Here is a 19713-nt window from a genome sequence, read left to right as displayed (position 1 = left end):
CTAGCCCGACACGACCCGGCCCGAATATTGTCCTTTAAAAATAGTACATGGCATCCTTGAAAGATGCCCATAGCAGACCCCTGGCGAGCTTTGAAGATATCCAATGATCGAAAATTCTGAGGTAAAGATTGGTTGGTAGCAGAGATATATATATCTAGTTTGTCGCTATTTTTGTATGTTGTTGCAGAAATGAAGAGGAATTGAATATGAATTTTAAATCAAAAATCTAGGCATGAACAATGACTACCAGATATGCATGCGCCTAAATTTTGTTATCAATCCGGCCCGGGTCCATGGAAATTTTTTAAATATTTGATTCAGTCCCCTAGTTCTAAATAAATTTAAACCCCGCCCCCCTCCCTGTCTTTGTTAATAAAAAAATAGGCTTGGCCTATTAAAAAATTAAAAACTAAGCGCACATGTAAAATTTAATCATAAAAAAATGATTTCAATAATGATAATAATATATTAGATCTATTAAATATGTATAAATTTAACGAATTTTAAATTAATAACATGCCCAAACCCGGCCTATTAAATAAAAATTTAAAAGCCTGCAGGTAAAGGGAAAAATTAAAATCGAAGACCAGATTTTATTTTTGCTCATGGGCTAAGCCCGACGTATGCAGGCCTATGGTGTTTATACAAAAGGGGAAAGATTTGGCGTACATTTAAAAGAAGTACGGGGGGGGGGTGATAGAGTAACAAATATTTTTGGGGTAAGAGATAAATTTATGGGGTGTGATGTGTAATGAACATTCTTGAAATTGAGTTCACAAAAGGTAATAGCCTGCAGTTCTTTTACAATATTTTTGATATATGAGAGGGGAGCATGATGTTATCATCATTGTTAATACTATCTATTTGTAATTGCAAATTTAATTCAGTTTTATTTAAATTTAAATAATTTGTTTAAAAAAATCAGAATTTGTAAATGAAAATCGATTTATTAGCAGAATATTTCAAATTTGATGATAAGGGAGATTCTGAATGTGTAGAATATGTAATATATATCAGGGAGTCATAATAGCAATTTAGGGTGACACATTAAGAGAAATCACTCGAATCAATTTGATGAATATTTAGGTAAAAAAATAAAATCATAGAAACTTCGACTACTACCAAATCTGATACAAAATAATAAATTGAAGGATATTATATTAAAAAAATCTATTCATATTACGATGTCTGAAGAGCTGACAAATGCTTTGATTGATATGATGACCGTTAATGGCCGCCTTTTTTTTCAACTATTGAAGGCTCAGGGTATGAAAAATAATTGACCGTATTTCCACAAATTGTTTTAAAATTAGAGACTTGATTACAGATGATTTTAGATAAAAATTAAGAGAAATAAAAACTGATTCTGCTAAACGATTAGATAGAATGGGAATCAATATTAAGCATGTTCGAGATAAGATTATCGCATTAAAATTTTGGAATAGCTATATGAGATAATATAAAAAAATGATTCTAGAGACCTTGAATAAATTCGAAATTCCACTAAATAACCTGTATACTATAACAACCAATAATGGTGCAAATTTAAATTCTATAAAAATATATGAATCTGTGGAAGAGGAGAATAGGGATGAAGATATGAATGATGATAATAAATGAAGAAATGGCAGATCAAATGTTAAAAAATTTAATTCCATAGATTATAATATTAGATGTGCAGCACACATATTAGTTAGCCATTAATGATTGTTAGACAAATGCGAAATCGATTATTGACCGAGAAAGGCAAGTAAAATTTTTAGATGTCCACAATTGTTAGAACCTTGATATCACTGAAAAACCTTTGGCAATAATTGATTGTTCAGATGATGATCGGTTTACGATATGCTGGATTGATTGCTAAAATTGAAGATTTTTATATGGACTTTGTATCGGAAGTTATTCTGGAGGAAACAGAATGGAATTCAATACCTAGTATATCTGAAGTTTTGAAACCGCTTAAGGTGAATATCTTGATGTACAATCGGAGCAAAAGTGCCTCTCCTATTTTTGTCGCATTAATACGTTAAGAATTGGAAAAATAGACAATTTTTTCCAATGAGATATTAGGTCATATGATAATATTAATTATGCCTCACTATATTTAGATCCCAGGTATCATCGATATTAATCTTAACTACAAATGATCATGATGATTTTGAAAAATTGCTATTAGAAAAAGAAATTAGTTAACACATTCCAATTAGCTCATTATTATAAATATTTTCACATATTAAAAGAACTAATAAGGATGCAAATATTTTATACTTCTGAGAAAAGAACAGTTTAATTTATTCAGAATTAAAAACGTTGGCGAAAGTTGTTCTAGATGTATCAGCAACACAAATTCATTGTACATATTAAATTATTAATTACTAGGTTAGCGTTGAACGATCATTCTTATCATTAAAATATATTGTCGGATCTACGTGGCAGTCTCAATGATATTGATAATTTACAGCTGTTAAAAGATACTTTTTAAATGGATCTAGATACAGATATATCGTTTGAAAAGTTATCTAGATACAGATAAATAATCTAAAAAGTTATCTAGATATCGATACAATTTTAAAAATGTATCAAGATAGAGATGTAATTTTTATTATACACTTATATAAGGTTTGCTTAAACCTAAATTAGGATTCTATGTGGAAATTCATGAAATGAACTAAAAAATTTATTGACTCGATATTACATTTATCAAAATATAACTAAAATAATGATTTTTAAATTTTAATATAATATATTAAATTATTATAAATAATTATTAGATTTCAGTAATAAAATATTTTCAAAATTTTGGTCATTAAGGCATCTTAGTTTATTTGTAAAGACATTTTTATCTACACTAAAAACTCTTTCTACCGGGGCGTGAAGTTATATTTTATGAATTACAATTTTTAAAATACCAAAATCTCCACATTCATTTTTAAAAAAATTATTTAAAATTTGTCGAGTATCAAAATATAAATAATTATTAACATTCATACTATTGGCATCCACAGTGGCAACAAGATTTAATGTGTGACTGGCACAACATTGATGACTAGGTAAATTATATGTTTCTGATATTTCAAAATCCTATATTGATGTTGGTACAACTACTTCTTCATCTTACAGATCCTCCATGGATTCATTAGTATTTTCAATTGGCTTGAAAACTCTATAATAAATAATTAATCCTAATCATATATTATATTTATAATAAAATAGAACCTAAAAACTTTGAGAAAATTTTTGGTATTGTCAGTAATGATCTTTAAGATTTTTTTGAATGCAATAATCATTTGCTATATTTTGTAAATTATTATGTTATTTTGTAATATATATGACTACCAGTCATTCTTTTACAATCCAACGCTATATTTTCTTTCCAAGCTTGTGGTATGTATGAAGTAAAAATTTACATTTCTTAAAACTGCGCAAATAATTTGTTCATAATTAATTATTATATTATACAAATTTAAATGTTAGCTATACCGGCAGTAGGCACTCCAACGATTTTTATGATTTCTTTCTTTTCATTTTCCCATCTTTGTGAAATTCTACCAACCAATGTCTGTAGGCAAATTATATTTTTTATGGAGCTAATGTTTTGATCATTTTATAAATGAAGGATTTTTAACAATTGAAAATGGCTGAATGTTAGCTATAATAAAAGCAGTTATTAAAACATCTAATTTGGGCTCAAGTCTAAGATCTCTTGACAAAAATATCCAATATTTTTTTCAACAGATTTATTCTCCTTCCCCTTTTTTATTTTAATTATCAGTCTTAAAATTACAATTTTAAACATTTATTTAATATCTGTACCCTTAAATGTTTTATAATGTTGCAAGTTGAGGTAATGCTAACTGAAATTTTAGTATTTTTTTGTAGATATGGCAAACATTTCACTATCAGAGATTTATTTTATTTATTTTGAGATATTATTTTAAAATATGCTCTTTATATTGGCCGAACTTGTTGATGCTTCATTGATTATTACTTCTTCCTCTTCTTCACTATTAATATTAATCTAAAATAAATTTTTAAAATTAGTATAATAAAATAAAATTAACTAATTCCATTGAAAATAAAAATGGCAGATTTCTTGAGATGCATTGTGATATCAAACTTTGTTGTTTATTGATAAACTCGGACATAATATTTAATGAATATTTATATATATTTTTTTATTATAAGTTTTAAATATTTTATATATAATTTTTTATTATAGTAGTCTTAATATTTTTTAATATATATATATATTTAAATTTTTTTATAATATATTTTCCTTTATTCTTCATTAATTACAATTATAATTTCGTTATATCGACAATTTATATCAAGGTATATTATAATAATAGTAAAAAAAATATAATATTAGTAAATCACAATTATATAGTCATTAATTCTTGCTATTTTTTTATTGATTGAGATTCAAGTTCCCTTTTAAGGCTAACATTATAATAGGGAACAAATGGCCAAAGTCTATACCCTGCATAGGATGTTCAATTACGGGGTTTCGGATATTGAAAGAATAAAGCTGAGATAATTATATTTTACTATGTTTATGGCTAATCGTTTGCGTAGGTAGAATCCCTCGTTGGGATCCTCGGTCCTAGCAGAAATCCGTTTTCCCAGCTCTTTAAAGAAATCTAGGGCATGATAGCCGAACGACGTTAGAGTAGTGGTGATTATGGTAGGAATGTATAATTGGCGGGAAGAGATGGCGAAGCTAATTTATTTGCCTCGTCATCTAGTATGGCATCTTTATTTATATTGGAAGGGGCAAGAGGATCATGAGAAATCCTAAGTTAGGAATTCCCCCCTCTTCCAAGGGATCATAGTCGAACTATCGGGCCGCTTACCATCAGAATTGTAAAGGCCAGTAGGTTCGATAGTTGATGGGATGCCGGCGGATTTTAAGGTCCTGGCAATGGTATCATTGCATTTGAATGCCTAATGAATCTGCCTCTACAGCGCTTGCAGTGTAGAGTGACGGCCTTTGGAGTTGACCTACGTTTGACAGAGGATACAGTGATAAGGTATTACCATATCGCAATTCAGTCTAAGACCGATGGCGTGACGTAGCTCATCATTGCTTAGGAGCTGGTCAATGTTTCGGGATGGGAAAGCCTCAAGAAATTCGTATCCACTACCTTCGGAAATGGAGAAGAGTAGAGAATGGTCCTCTGGTTGGCTCTTCTATTTAAGGAATGCAAGGAGTTGCCAACTAGAGGTTTATTCTAATCCATCTGTAATGCCGACGATGGAGGATCGACTAATGAGAGGGACTTCCATAGATCAATTGCCTATAGGAGTTAGGGGTTAAGATGTTTTGTTAGTGTTTGAATTATGGGCTCGCAGGACAGGCGAGAGGATATGAACGCATTAACAGAAAGTAGGGAAGGGGACCTTATACCTATGCCGCCGGATTTGGTTGGTAAGGTAGCCTGTAAACATGATAATTCCAATTTAAGATTGAGGATATCTTCTGTAAGGCGTTTAACCTCCAGTTCGTGTGAAGCGAGGTTGACGTCATATTGAAAGATCCGTGACGCTCGGAGTGTATATAAAATTCTTGGAATTAAAAGGTATTTAATAAAAAGAAAGCTTGGTGAGCTGGGAGGCGAGATAGTATATCGCGCATAAGGGATATCTCTCGTAGAATATCGGCAAAGAACTTGATAAAGGAGTCGTCTTTACCTACTGGAGATCCGAGATGTGTTAGTGTTCAATGGTGTATGATTGAACATAGTATCGTGGTTAGGGTCAATGATCCCAAGAGGACAATATTCGCTTTGTTCATATGAAATAAAATAAATTTTGCATTTATGTATTTTTATTTATAATATAAAAAAGCGTTAAATAAAATTATATCAAAATGTATCTTAAAAGTATATAAAACAGATATAGATACCTATAAAATATTATCTAGATACAGACAGATACTTTAACTACTCTGATAATTTGCCAAAATAAAATTTTTAACATATAAATATATAATCTTTTAAATTGGATTATAGTATATTATATATATTATAATTATGATAAATTCTTGGCTGAAAAGACGGAATAATATTTTTACAATCTAATTTCATTAAAAAAAAATTAATTTAATTAAGAAAAGTAATTACTTAAAAAATAAAATTACTATCTAAAATCTTTTGAAATTCTTCAAATATTTTTTATAATATCTTCGCGCACTTATTAATGGAAGAAATTACTGAGAAGTTTATGAAAATCTAGGATATATTCAAAAATATAACTTTTATAAAATTTTAAATTAAATGTGTTTTTGAATTTTAAAACCAATATTGGGAATTTTTACATTAAAAATAATGCATATTATGATTTTATATTAATAAATTAGTGGCGCGCGGCCATGCAAAAGGGGACTTTAAATTATGGCATTTAATACGATTATAAGTATAAATCAATACGGCTGGAACAGGGTCGTCAAGAATTTTAAAAGTTTTTATTCACTGGCCCGTAATTATTATTGTGCAGGAATAATCATAAATTTGCATTATTCACAGTTGTAAATTTTTTAAAAATTCCGGGAGCGGTCCACCCAAAAAAATATTATGTACAAATTGCTCGGTCTGGCCTGTAATTCTTAGCCTAGCCTGCACCGTGCAGTAGATCTCTGATAGCCTCAATTTTCATTTAAAATACTTTATTCTTTTTAAGATTCTGCAAAATGTATTGAACTGCAAATCGGTGGGGGGGGGGGTGCTTAGCATATCTTAAATAAAGATATTACCACCACCATCTCCGAAAGAGCGAGCTATATAAGTGATGTTATAAAATGTAACGGTGAAATGATTTCAAAAAAATATGATAAGTTTACAGTAATAGCTGGATATGTCTCAGTAATTATTCTTTTTTGGGGGTTATAAGATTGAATTATTATGTTTTTCCCAAATGTTGTAATAGCAATAGATATCTAGCCCTTTGTTTGATTCATTAAAGATCTCTTTATTGTAAATATCATATAAAATTAATCGATTTAAAATAAAAATAATTTAGAGTAATTGGCCCACTCTCGAATTCAATTGACTTTTCAAATGCTTATAATTGTCCGCTAGGAAGCAAAATGAATCCAGTCAAAAAATGTAACGTTTGGTAGTTAATTGCGTCCCGGTTTATAAAAAAATTATCGTTCCATATGTATAATGATAATAATATTATGTAATTTGCAATTATGAAAAGTTTTACATTTAAATTATTTTTTGAATGCGTTAAATACTATATAAAATCAATCATTCCTCAAAAGCCAAAGAAAGGGACTCAAACTTTCCTCACCAACACTCATAATTATACTAATTTTATTTTTAGGAAACCGTCTATCAAAATAATAAGACTTATTTAAATTAGGAAAAGTTTTAATGATAAATTTTGTCATGATTGACAGATTTTTCTTTTCGGATACTTTATTGATCCCTTTTTTTCATAAAAAATTGGAAGAAAAAATCTTTAAAAAAAATATTTCTTTCTTTTTATGAATATATTAATAAGAAATATCTTTTTAAATTAATTATAAACTGGGTTTATAAATATATTATAATATGACGGAACCAACTCGGCCAATGAATTTATATAATGTCAGTTAATCTTTTTGAGGTTTTTTGAATACTTTTAAATTTAATATCTATATATATATTTTTAAACTAGGATTAAAAATGTAATTATTTTTTTATAAACAAACTAATAACCGTGAATCTTGAATCGCAGGGGACTAAGATTTCATATTTTTTTTCCAAACACTTACATTATGCAAATTTTTGATTTAAAAAAATAAATATATATTTATATTGTAAATAGAAGAAATTATATTTAGATTAATTTTATTATTTTTGATATAAATCTTTTAGATGTTTTATGTAAGTATTACTTTAATGCTTTCATCTTTTATTTCACATATTCCGTTCCGGCATACGTTAGTTATCCAACATTTGAAGAATTTTAAAAAATTCACTTATAAACTTTTTTTTAACCCTTGACTAGTGGTAAGGTGGGAAAAAATAACGTGTAAGCTGGGATACATCTAATTATCACTCATTTTTAAACTGTCATCTAATTCATATATCAATAATTATATCCCCAGGTGAGGATTCTAAATCACTAAGTTTGTAAAAAAAAATAAAACATTATGTATACTAGGAAAAGTATAATAATTTTTTATTAATCATCAGACATTGAAAAATTAATCATGACAGAGATGCCCCAATGATCACTAGGAGGAGTCTGAAAGGTCCTGTCTTGGTAAATCATTTTCTCGATTCCTACGAAGTTAAATTCTCCCACTTTCATCATAAATTTCGGGGTTTTAACAAGATCTTTTGCTTTGAGGGAAGATTTGACAACCTTTAGTGGATCCATATCTTTCTGCTATATTTAATCAAAACAAGAAAACAATTTTATTTATTTTAGTAACATTTTGGATTAAATAGTAATCTAAATCTATAAACTAATCATCAGGCATAAAAAATAATAAAAGTTTTTAAAAAAAATAAGGACAGGAGGGAAATATTTACTATTCCTTTTTATAACATATTTTGTAAGATAATAGCTCCACTTAAAAATGTTCAACTGTAGGAAATTTTTTAATTGGGCGAAATATATTTAAAATCAAACAAGTATAAAAGTAGGGAGTCGTTTTAAAGAGACATGGATTAGAGTCAATTAAAGATTTGAGAGATATGGGTTAGGTAGGGTTAAGACTTAAATTAAAATAATTTTTAATAAAATTTAATGATCATTTTAATAACTGTCAAATCTAACAGGTCAAATGATTATATAGATGAATAGAAATTTAAATAAATTAGCGGTTGTAATGAAAATTTCCTTGAGTTCGACCATAATTATTTTGTAATAAATTGAATAAAATAGATTAAAACATTATTAATTTATCAAAGTTATCGATGAATATTAAAATTTAAAGCACAATATAAATAAGCCTTAGATAAAATAAATATTTTAGAAATAATAAGCTATTCAAAAATTTGGGTGGCGATGGGTTAAAATCTAAAAAAAATTTAACAACGGGCTTTGGGCGGATCAAAAAATTTCGATTTTAAGTCTTACAAACTATTAGACCTTATCCTGGTTCGTCTTATTTTCGAAACTTATTTCTCTTTAGCCCAGGCTTAACAGATTTTGAACTAGGACAATTTTGGTTTGTTTTAAGTTTTTACATTAAATATTAATCATTATTTATATATTTATACGTAAACTTAAAGAGCCTATGGCTGCTTAAAGGAAGTTATATAGACGGCTATACAGACACCAAGACATAGCCTTATGACTTTTAATTTACTATATGTTTTGACGTGATGTATGTTATGTAAATTTTTAGTCTATGATATACAATAAACTCTTATAAATGGCCTTGATTTTTTACAATTTAAAAAAAAACATGAATAAAAGAAATCTCTTCTTATTTATATTTATACCTTTGAACATAACATATCTTCTCTAATAGGACTCATCTTTCTCATCTTCTTCCTATTATCGTCATCACATTTTGGGTCATGTTTATACTTAAGGTGATAATTGATTTCTATGTCAGAATCTTTTATGGAAGATTCATTTAATATTCCAAATCGATTTATAGAGTACATAGTGTACAAACGGTCGAACCTAAGTCTTCCCTTGACACGTGACTCTGAATCATTGTTGACCGTGGTTTTAATAGAAGAATTACCCGCTTTGGAGGATCTTGCGTAAGGGGATATATCCTTTTTTAAATGTTTGTAAATATTAATTATGTCAAATTTTTATATTAGAATAATTGTGTGAAAGACTTAACAAATGAGCTTTTGTTGTGAGTTTAGAAGCATGAGTGAATGAAAAAAATGGGTTCAAAGTTTTATTTTAATCATTTAAATTTTATTTAAATAATATGATTTTTTGAATGTGTAAATTATTATACGAACTGTCTTGAAATTATGATCCAGAGGTCTGCAAGGTCCGGCCTGCTAAATTTTTTGTCCGGCTCGGCCTGAAATTTTTAAAATATTTGCCAGAAGCCCAATTCTCTTATAAACAAACAATATCGATTCTGAATGTTTGCCCAAATCCGACCGATTCGAGTTTTGTTAAATCAAACTCAGCTGTTAGTGCAAGGTCTAGCTAATATGATATATTTTAGAAATTTTTGTTTAATATTAATTTGCACATTAATATTTGTGAAATTGAACTTATTTTAAATATTGTATTAATATAAAATTGATAAGTCGGAAATGTAACTCTAACTAATTATTATAATCTTTCATATTTGCAAAAAAATGGGATGGAATTAAAAGAGAAACGAAAATTTTAAGCCCCATATCCTGAAATCATAAGTCATGCCACTTAACCAAGATTTATATTTAAATTTTTTTTAATTATATAGAAAATTTTATGGCTCTAAAAAGCTTTAAAATATAAAAATTTATTTAATTTCTTTTAATTGACAAATGACACGTAATTAGTGCCTCGCAAATCGGTTCAAAATAGGGATAGGGGCCGGGCTTAGAGATGCTTAAATTTATATTTTAAAAAAAATAATGGCAAAGCCCGGGTCAAAATAAAATAAATTTGTAAGGCTCTACGTGTTATCCATTTATAACAATTGAAAAAAAAACTCCACAAAATGTATCACTAAGTTTAATATAATAATTTTTTTCTACTTTGGGAAATGTAATATTGCTATTGTACAAGGCATCATAGGTGAATTGATATTGCATGGGTGAACCGGATGCTTCCCATAGATCCACCATCTCTAAATCTCGAGGACTTGACTGAGTATTCATTGCCTTTTCTATCTATCATAAACAAGGATTCATTCATTAATATAGATCCAAACATTGTAAACATATTTAACGCTTATCGAGTCGATTTAAAAATTTATTAAACATAAATTCGTCATACATAATATGGTCTACAAGAGATTAATTGGTTTTTTACAAATATTACTTTATTTTTCAAGCATTACAGCTATTTTTTTAAATAAAAAATAAATCATTTTTTTAAAAAATTTTTTTCTCTATATATCAAAAATGGAATGATGCCATTTTTTTTTGCTGAATACTAGGGTTTTTAAAAAGTCCATTAAGATTTAAGCCCAAATAATATTATGTAAGCCTGGAGATTTGGCAAATAGAGGTCCAAATCTTTCTGCAATCTATAAGCAAATCTTATTCCTAAAATTAAAAAAAAACAATAAAAGTTAAATTCTTAACTTCTCCATTAATATTTTTACTTAAATATTTAAATATATTTGTAATAACCCGGGATTTTACCTAACATGAAGAAGAAACCCAGGGTTTTTGAAAAAATCTGACCCCAACCCCAAACCTGAACTCCGCTTATAAAATTTCCTAAATCCCGAATTTAACCCATTTTTTAATATTAAATCTTTAAATATTACAGATATTACTTAATGATGATGAATATATTTGTGAGAAAAGGCATTTTAATTTATAAAGTAGGGTTAAACCCATTTCCACACCCATTTTATCTGATGATAATAGTTTAGATGAAGATATTGAAAAGATGATTTAAAGAAATTAATACAACTTAAAGAAAGGCAGGATAAAATATTATTGAATATGGCGATTTTAAAAGATTGGATAAGAGGTAAATATTTTGCATTTTTGGGAGTGCTAAGCTCCACCACTTTGATATCTTATTTCCTGTTCCTGTCCGAAGTTAATTTATAATATTTTCATATAAATATATTTATATATAGGTTAGTGTTGAAAGATCTTTTCATATTTGAAATTCATTATTTCACCGCAAAGATCGAGGGTGAGCAAACAACTCTTGGTAGATATTATGCCAATACGTTTAAATAAAAAATTTTAAATTGATACATGACTATGCTTTGTATTATTAAATATATTTTGCCTATAATAAAATAAAAATTTTAATACTAAATTTATGTCTAGTTTTGTAATTATGATTTAAATATAGATGTTTTTTTATAATTCAAAAATGCCTAAACCCAAGCTGAACCTAGAACCAACTACAGGTTCAAAAATATTTTCCTGAACCAAACCGAACCCACTTAAATTTTTTTAACCTTGAACCAGACCTGGCTAAAAAATATTCCAGATGCGCAACCCTGATAATAAATACATTTCATGAGTATCATCGTTTTAAATAGATCACTTTTCAAAATAATTTTTTGTTGTTTTACCAGAAATACGATACTGAAGATATTTAAAATAATTTCTGTTAGGAAGAATTTTAAGGGCTACAAAATGATATATAAAATTGTTAATTTAAACCAAAATTTTGTGAGTTTTGAGATATTAAAAGAGGGTTCATATCGAACTTCCCCGACCCATAACTTGGGGTATATTTGAGCTAGAGCTTTAAAATTTTGATTTGTATAATACACAATATATTTAACCCACACTAAGTTTCAGCAATTCTTAAAATTCTTGTCCTAATTACTGAGTGATTTGTCATGGTATTACCTTTGAGCATTCTATTCCTAATCCTCCATCATTTATAATTGTATGCCATGGGAGGCGGCCTTTGGAATACCTATAATGTAAAGGATTGTGTCCTTTGGAATCAGATGGTAAAGAAATATTAATACATTTATAAGGAAATGATATATCATAGCCAAGATGAGGTGAAATAGCTATATGAAATTTTTAATTAGTGAGAAGAAGGCTAATATTTTTGCTTGGAATCACTGGCAACCATTCATAGCCCAATTTAGGCAGAAAAACCTAGTTGGGATATTGTTCTACTTCTAGGAATGAGATACTAGTGGAATAACCCAAGCTTTCTGAAAAGTGGATGTTGACGATTGCCTACCCAAGTGGTCTTGGAAATGAGTTTGCTAGTAAATTGGCATAATGCTTTATAGGTCAATATCATGATCAGCATGTATTAATTCAACTGCTTAATCTTGAGGAGATAAAAGTGGCAAGAGAAGAAGGATGGGGGAAGGAAATCAATCCTACCATTTATGCATGGAAGAGAGGCCTAGAGCCATGATATATCTGAAAATATATTTATGAAAGTGGAGACTCTTGTAATGGGCTGATCTCATAGCATATATGGAGCAAAAATAGAAATAAAATGTTAAGAGATAATATTGTAGCAGGCATAAGATTATTACTAATGTAAGGAATGATGCTTATAAAAGAGATGTAACTGGCTATGAAGCCACAATCTAAATACCTGTTATTTAATAAAAGCTTTAAAACTTGGATTGAATCTATTAATCCTAGGTATAATAATGGTGGTTCCAATGCCTCACCTTGTTGTGTACCTTCACAAGAAAGAATAATTTTGACATAGCACTTTTTAGGCTTGGAGTAGCTATGGAAAGAATATGGGGATAAGATAATAAGGATTATTAAGGTCAATTTTAAGAAAAATTAAATGTGGACCTGCATTAGCTAGTAGCATTTGTGCCACGTATGCTGCAACCTCTGCTCCTCCTTTGATGAAACACCCAATTGATTAGAAAGGGATGATGATATTGCAGATTTTAAATGTCTGACTATGATTTTAGATACAACACAATGAAATATTGATCTAATTGGTTGCACCCCATCATTTTTTATTTAAAGGAATTTAGCAAGCCTCAAAGAATATAGGAATAATGGGTTCAGGGATTGGACCTTTTAGCAGTAGATTTAGAAATTGTGATATTTGCTAAATCATAATATATTTTATCAAGGAAATAAAATAAAACTAATATTTTTTAATATTTCTTTATTATTTTATAGTGTTATTATGTATGTCATAATTAGTAGATTATTATAAAATATTAAAAAGTAATTATATCCCCTCTAAATGATGAAATGTTAATGTATCATTAATGAAATGATCTTAATTATACTACTGAGTATCATTATTTACCTCAATAAAAATATTATCATTTAAATTTATACAAGCTTTCAATATTTTGAGAAAATAAATATAAAGTAATAAAAAAAATCTTAAAAAAATAATTATCTAATTTTTATACATCTTTTTCTCTGATATTTAGATCTCCCCCAAATAGTACCATCTTATTTTGGCTCACTAATTCATCCTCATTTTTATTTAGCAGATAATTGTTTGAGAGATTTACACAATGGGTATATTGATTAATCCTTTCTTTCATATATTGGCTTTGATTTGTGCTTTCTAAATGAGTGTTCATCAACATGATATATATATTATCTTCCTGTATCATTATATTTACCTTTACATAAAAAACTAATACTTATTTTGTACAATCAAAAATCATAAATATAGTGAAAGATTGTGTTTTACTTTAACTATCAATACACCTCTTCCCATAAAACTATTTTCAAAGGGTGTATAATAGGAATCTAATATATGTACATAATCATTTTTCAGGATCAAAGTACATACAAAATAATTTAATTTATTTATTTTATTTGCATTATCGTGCCCAAGTATGATATGATATTTGTAAGAAAGTTCATCTTCTATTATTTTTAAGGAATCAAGAACAACTTCTTGAAGATATATGAGGCTGGGATTCTCCCTTTAACAATTATAATTTATATTAAATATTATATTAATACTTTTTAACTATATCACATATAACTTTGCTTCTAATTTCTAAATTTTTACTATCTAATCCATTTAGATTCCAGGTTATGATTTTATGAAAATCTCTATTGTAAAAAATATTTTCATATGAGATAAAATTATTAACTTTTTAACTTCAATAATAGGCACATTTTTTCGTTCTATTTCTATATCATTATCTAAAAAATAATCATTTAAAGAGAGCTACAACATTGTTTTTAATTGTATAAAGTAATAAATTAATTTACATATAAATCCCATTTCCTATCTTGTAAATAAAATTGAGCTAAGGCAGTATCTGTTTTAGTAATTTTTGCGAAGTTTTGGCATAATTCCTCGCATATTTTTACAGGTGGAACACTTAAATCATCTTCATTTTCCTCCATATATTAGTACAGTATTTTTTAAATTTAGCAGTGTAGGTAAATTGAGAATTGACAGTTATTTAATTTAGTATCAATTAAATTAAAATAGAATTAAAATGTTTTACTATATAAAACTAAAATTTAACTAAATCATTTTTATAAATAAATAGAGTATGAAAATAAAATTAGTATATATATATATATAGATCTGCAAAGCCTGGCTCGGTTCAAACCCAAAACTTTTTTGCGAGCTCGGTTATAATTTTTTAAAAAATTTGCCCAACCCAGTAAAGTAGTGTTGTTAAAAGGCTCATTTTGAGCCGATATTTAAAAACAGCTAACTCATTTTAGCCAGAAAATTATTGCCTAAGCCTCGAGATTTCGATAATATATGTCTAGTTTGTTCCTTCTATGAGCAAAATCTTCAGATTTGCGTAATATTTTCCTGGATGAAATATTGAGTTAGCCGTTTTTAAAAATTGGCTCAAAACGAGCCGTTTAACAACACTACAGCCCTGTTAGTTAGATTTTACGAAAAGTTAGCCCAACCTGTTGAATATTTTCGCTAATCTAATTTTTTCTCAATGTCAATTAAGGTTATTATATTTCTCCTTTATTGCTATCTATTTCTAGAGCAATCATTTTATAAATCGTGTTTTTAATATTTGCATTGTGCATTTAAAATTGGACCAAATCATAATAACTTGTTCAATTTTTTCAAAATTTACTTTATTATTTATAGATTTCATATTTTGTTACAATCAAAATTTTAGTTTGGAATTCAATAAATTATGTCAAAATTTTAACGCCTAGGCTGGCTTATTAAAAATTTGCTAAAAGAGTTGCTAGGCCCTATATTTTATATATGAATTGCCATACCCGATTCCCTGAAATTTTTCATTGCATGCCCCCCTCTTAATTTGTAAAGAATTCTTGAGGACTCTTGATAAATCTCCCCACCTCAGTTATCCTTGGTCCATTTAATTTTTTAATTTTTCTATAGATGGTGCAATTACTTTGTAAAATGGAGTTAAATATTTACCGCTTTCAATTGCTATCTGTCATTTATAGTTAATGGTGTCTGTTTACTTATTTGTTTTTTCCTCGTTAACTTTTAACCCATGTTTTTTTAATATATTCAACTAGTCAATCTCTCCTTCATTTTATCCTCCTTTTTCAGTATGTATTGTAATATCATCTACATATGGGATTGTTTCCGTGATAGTCTTGTGATAAGACATTCAACACTGTTATGAACATTAGTCTGACCCTTGATGAACTCCCAACTATTTGGAAGCCTATTAATGCGCCCGTTACACTTTAAATCATTGTCGTGTGGTTCATGTAGATATCTTGTATTTTCTTATATATTTTTCCGGTACCTTTTTATAGCATAGAGACCACCATATATGTTATCTAGGGATTTTATCGAAAGCTTTCTCTAAAACGAGAAAGAACATATAGAGCTATTTTTTACCTGTGTCTAATTGCATGAATTAGGCATGAAACCAAACTGGTCTATCCTTTTCGATTATGTCTCATAGTCTCTTTTCATGCCCCTGTAATTTTAACATGGGTCTCCTTTGTTTTTGAGGATAGGAACTAAAAGACTCTGCCTCAATTTTTGAGGATCTCTTCATTTCCCAGTATTTTGTTTAATAGTTTTGTGAGAAAATGTATTCCTTCATCTTCTAGTGCTTTAAATCTTTCTATTGAAAAATCATCAGGGCTTCTTTGACTTATCATTTTCATGTGTTTGAGGCCACTTATTATTTTGTGCTGTTATCGGTTGAACGACGTTTTGCCATTGTGGTTGTTCATCTAGATACAGTATAAGTTGAAGAGTTCCGTAAATATTCTTTTCATCTATTCATTATCAATTTTTCCGTTTTCCCATTTGTATTTTTGATTACATTTGGACCATCTATATATTTTCTCGTTGTTTGGCTAATCAGTAGATTTTATTTTGCATTTCTTTCTATTGTGAAGCTGTTCGTACAGGTCGTCATATGCCAGTGATTTGGCCCTTGTCACACTAACTTCGTGGTCATTTTCTTTGACATTTTGTATTTTTGTTTATCTTCTGTTGGATCATATTTTATAGTGTTTTCATGTCATTCATAGCTGCCTGTACATCCTTATTCTATCACTATATTTCTTTGTTTTCCACCCTTGTAAAACCAAGGGTAAGAGTAGCAGCATCTATCAATCTTGTTTAGAGGTCAGTCCCGATTTTTTTCACTAGTTTGCTAAGAGTCGATTGTTTCGATTGCATTTATTGCGAAGCCATCTGTCATTGATTTAAATTTTCCCCATTTGATGCGTGGTTCTAGTCTTATCTTGTTTAGCGGGGATATATTTGTAAGGCGTAAATCATGATTAGTATCTTATGCTTTAAAGCAATGTCTTAACCTGGGATGAGTTTGCTATCCATTACATTTTTAAGCGTTAAACGATTAGAATATAATTTAGTTATGTTTTTCATGTTCCATTCTCGTATATTATTTTTCCTGGAAAAGCCTTAAAAATATATTATAGACTTTTCATAACAAATTAAACCTAATAAATAAATTAAATAATATTACTTTAAAACAATCTCCACAACATGTATATATATATATATATCGTTAATTAAGGCAAGTCACAATTTTTAACAATGTAATTAATTACAGGATAATCTTCTACAATATCGTTTTTGTCACTACTCACATTTGTCTCATATCTTTGATTTCCATGCATTTTTAAAAGTAAACTATGATTATACAATGTAATAAATTAGTAACTAAAATACGTTTAGATAAAGATAAATATTTAACCTAATCCTAATCTTAACCCTAACCAAAGTGTAGATATTTGACAAAAGAATTTCTTTATTCGCAATATATATCTATAGTAGAGACTGGGGTTATATTGTCCATAAAAAATTAAGTACTATAATAAATAAAATACTATCCCCGGCCTCCCCTCGAATAAAACTAAAAATTATATATTTTCTCTTCGATGACGACCAATTTTTCAAGAAATAGTTTTGGTTGGGTTAATGATAGTCACCATCAAGTCAACATATAGCATTTTTCTAAATACCGACCAAAATTTATTAAAATATAATAAGAACCCATATTATTTAAGATATATTAAAACAAAATCAGTGGAGTCCGGCCTCCTATATATTATCCCCCCCCCCCAAGGACGGAACCACAAAATTAGATTAAGAAGAAAAACATGATCATTGCTGGGATTCGATTCCATAACCACGGATTGGTAAGCGAAGCTTTTGCCGACTAGGCCACAGAGGCTTTCCAAAAATCACGATTTTTTAAATATATATTATAAATAAATTTGGTATTATCTATCCAAATGAATAAACAGAATACAAATTTGATATGTAATATCTTAAGGTAGTGACTATGACTATCATTAACCGGTTGGTTGAAAAACGTCAGCGCATTCTATCAATAAAAATAAATTATTATTGATTATGAAGTCTTTGAATTTCGTATCTCGAAGAGAAAGTATTTAAAACTTAAAATTGTTGGATGTGAAAGGAGAAAGAAAAAATTTGAATATGTTATTTTGATGAATTTAATTGAATAACCGATTTTTATAAAATTATTTAGTATGCAAATGTGATGTTATATAAAAGTCGAGAAAAATTTTTAAAGAAGTATTTTTCTTTTAGTTTTTTTATAAAAAAAATATTCTTTTCGTATTTGTTTATGTTTTATAAATTAAATAAATTAATTTTGGTTTTGCGGTTAGTTTTTTTGTATTTTGTTTAAAATAAATTGTTTTATAAATTAAAGGAAGGAATTTAGTTCCATTAATTGGGTAACCTGTTGAAACTAATACAAATATTACTAAAGACTTGGGTGGCATCTCTAAAAATGAAAACCATAATAATATTTTATCATCTAAATTTATAATTTTTTTCTTTCCATTTATTTAGAAGAGCTATTATCTGTTGTATATGTAATATATATAATGATATCTTCTTCCTTTTCATATAATCATTCTAGATTATAAGTGACTTCCTCAATATCCCTGCTGTAATTTATAAAAATAAATTTCTATTAACAATTAATTAAAATTATTATTAATTTTGAAGAAGAAAATAGGTATTTTAGAATACTCATAAAGGTATTTAGCTATAATTTATAAAAGCTATATTTAAAAATGCCTTAAAAAACATGCATATAAACGAATAACTTCTTAACGCAGATGTTGAAAATGTATTTTTCTACTGCCCAACCAACTCTGTTGCCAACTTAAGATTTTTTAAATAAATTTTCATATTTAAAAAAATGGTTAAATTCTATTTTAATCGTAATATTTTATTGTCATTTGATTTATCTAAAAATAGCATCATTTTGGATTAAAAAAAATCAATCGAAATACAACATGGAAATTTATTCACTATATAAAAATTAAATTTACTATAAAACGCGAGTCAGTGCAAATAATTAAACATAAATGCATTAATATATTGTAATTGTATGCCAAGAGATGATTAGATTTACAATGATTAATTATAAAATGAGTCTTTTTTTTTAAAAAAAAAAGGGTTATAAATTTTAATAAAATTTATTCATATGATTAGATTAGATTAGAGTAGAGCGAGTTCCTATCAATAAACAAATATACTAACTTAGATATCTTAGGACCACTCTTTTTAAATATTTTTTAATTTTATGGCAAATAATTTATAATATAAGTTTTGTTTAGAAAGTATTTTTGGTCAAATTTATAATATTCAAATAAGAAAATATATAAAGCAAAAAATAATAATATTAATTCTGTAATAATT

At 27.8% G+C, this 19713-nt stretch overlaps 2 protein-coding genes across 4 annotated transcripts in view; one reads left to right on the top strand and one right to left on the bottom strand.

Annotated features, from left to right (window-relative positions):
* LOC135927429 (neprilysin-1-like) overlaps positions 1-7719 on the top strand; it is a 36481-nt gene extending 28762 nt beyond the window's left edge. Inside the window, exon 20 of the mRNA XM_065463406.1 lies at positions 7018-7719. Within this exon, the coding sequence (XP_065319478.1) occupies positions 7018-7117 (100 nt within the window). The 3' untranslated portion in view covers positions 7118-7719. The remainder of the gene's footprint in view (positions 1-7017) is intronic.
* Positions 7720-8157: 438 nt separating this feature from the next.
* LOC135926376 (tyrosyl-DNA phosphodiesterase 2-like) lies at positions 8158-15145 on the bottom strand. Of its 3 annotated transcripts, none has more exons than XM_065462231.1 (8): positions 14793-15144; positions 14672-14748; positions 14538-14630; positions 14260-14497; positions 13970-14188; positions 10662-10796; positions 9444-9728; positions 8158-8379 (listed from the first exon to the last, which is right to left on the bottom strand). In XM_065462231.1, exons 1-8 carry the CDS (start codon positions 14928-14930, stop codon positions 8173-8175), a joined length of 1392 nt encoding a protein of 463 aa, XP_065318303.1. In that variant the 5' UTR covers positions 14931-15144; the 3' UTR covers positions 8158-8172. The 3 variants fall into 3 exon arrangements, with proteins under 3 accessions (XP_065318303.1, XP_065318304.1, XP_065318305.1); XM_065462232.1 differs by having other exon boundaries at positions 14672-14723; positions 14793-14928; XM_065462233.1 differs by lacking the exon at positions 13970-14188 and having other exon boundaries at positions 14793-15145.
* Positions 15146-19713: the final 4568 nt, after the last annotated feature.

The sequence above is a fragment of the Gordionus sp. m RMFG-2023 genome, chromosome 3 (genome assembly GCF_954871325.1).
Source record: "Gordionus sp. m RMFG-2023 chromosome 3, tfGorSpeb1-WG-v2, whole genome shotgun sequence".
Classification (NCBI taxonomy): domain Eukaryota; kingdom Metazoa; phylum Nematomorpha; class Gordioida; order Chordodea; family Parachordodidae; genus Gordionus; species Gordionus sp. m RMFG-2023.
Note: the sequence above shows the minus strand (reverse complement) of the source record. Positions and strands in the feature narration are given on the sequence as shown.

Excerpts from the sequence above, each read along its gene's own strand:
- LOC135926376 (XM_065462231.1), bottom strand. The coding sequence starts at position 14,930 with ATGGAGGAAAATGAAGATGATTTAAGTGTTCCACCTGTAAAAATATGC. Across the intron at positions 10,797-13,969 it reads TAAATATCAGAGAAAAAGAT|ATAGAAAAGGCAATGAATAC; the intron begins GTATAAAAATTA and ends TGTTTATGATAG. Across the intron at positions 8,380-9,443 it reads AAGATATGTTATGTTCAAAG|CAGAAAGATATGGATCCACT; the intron begins GTATAAATATAA and ends GATTAAATATAG.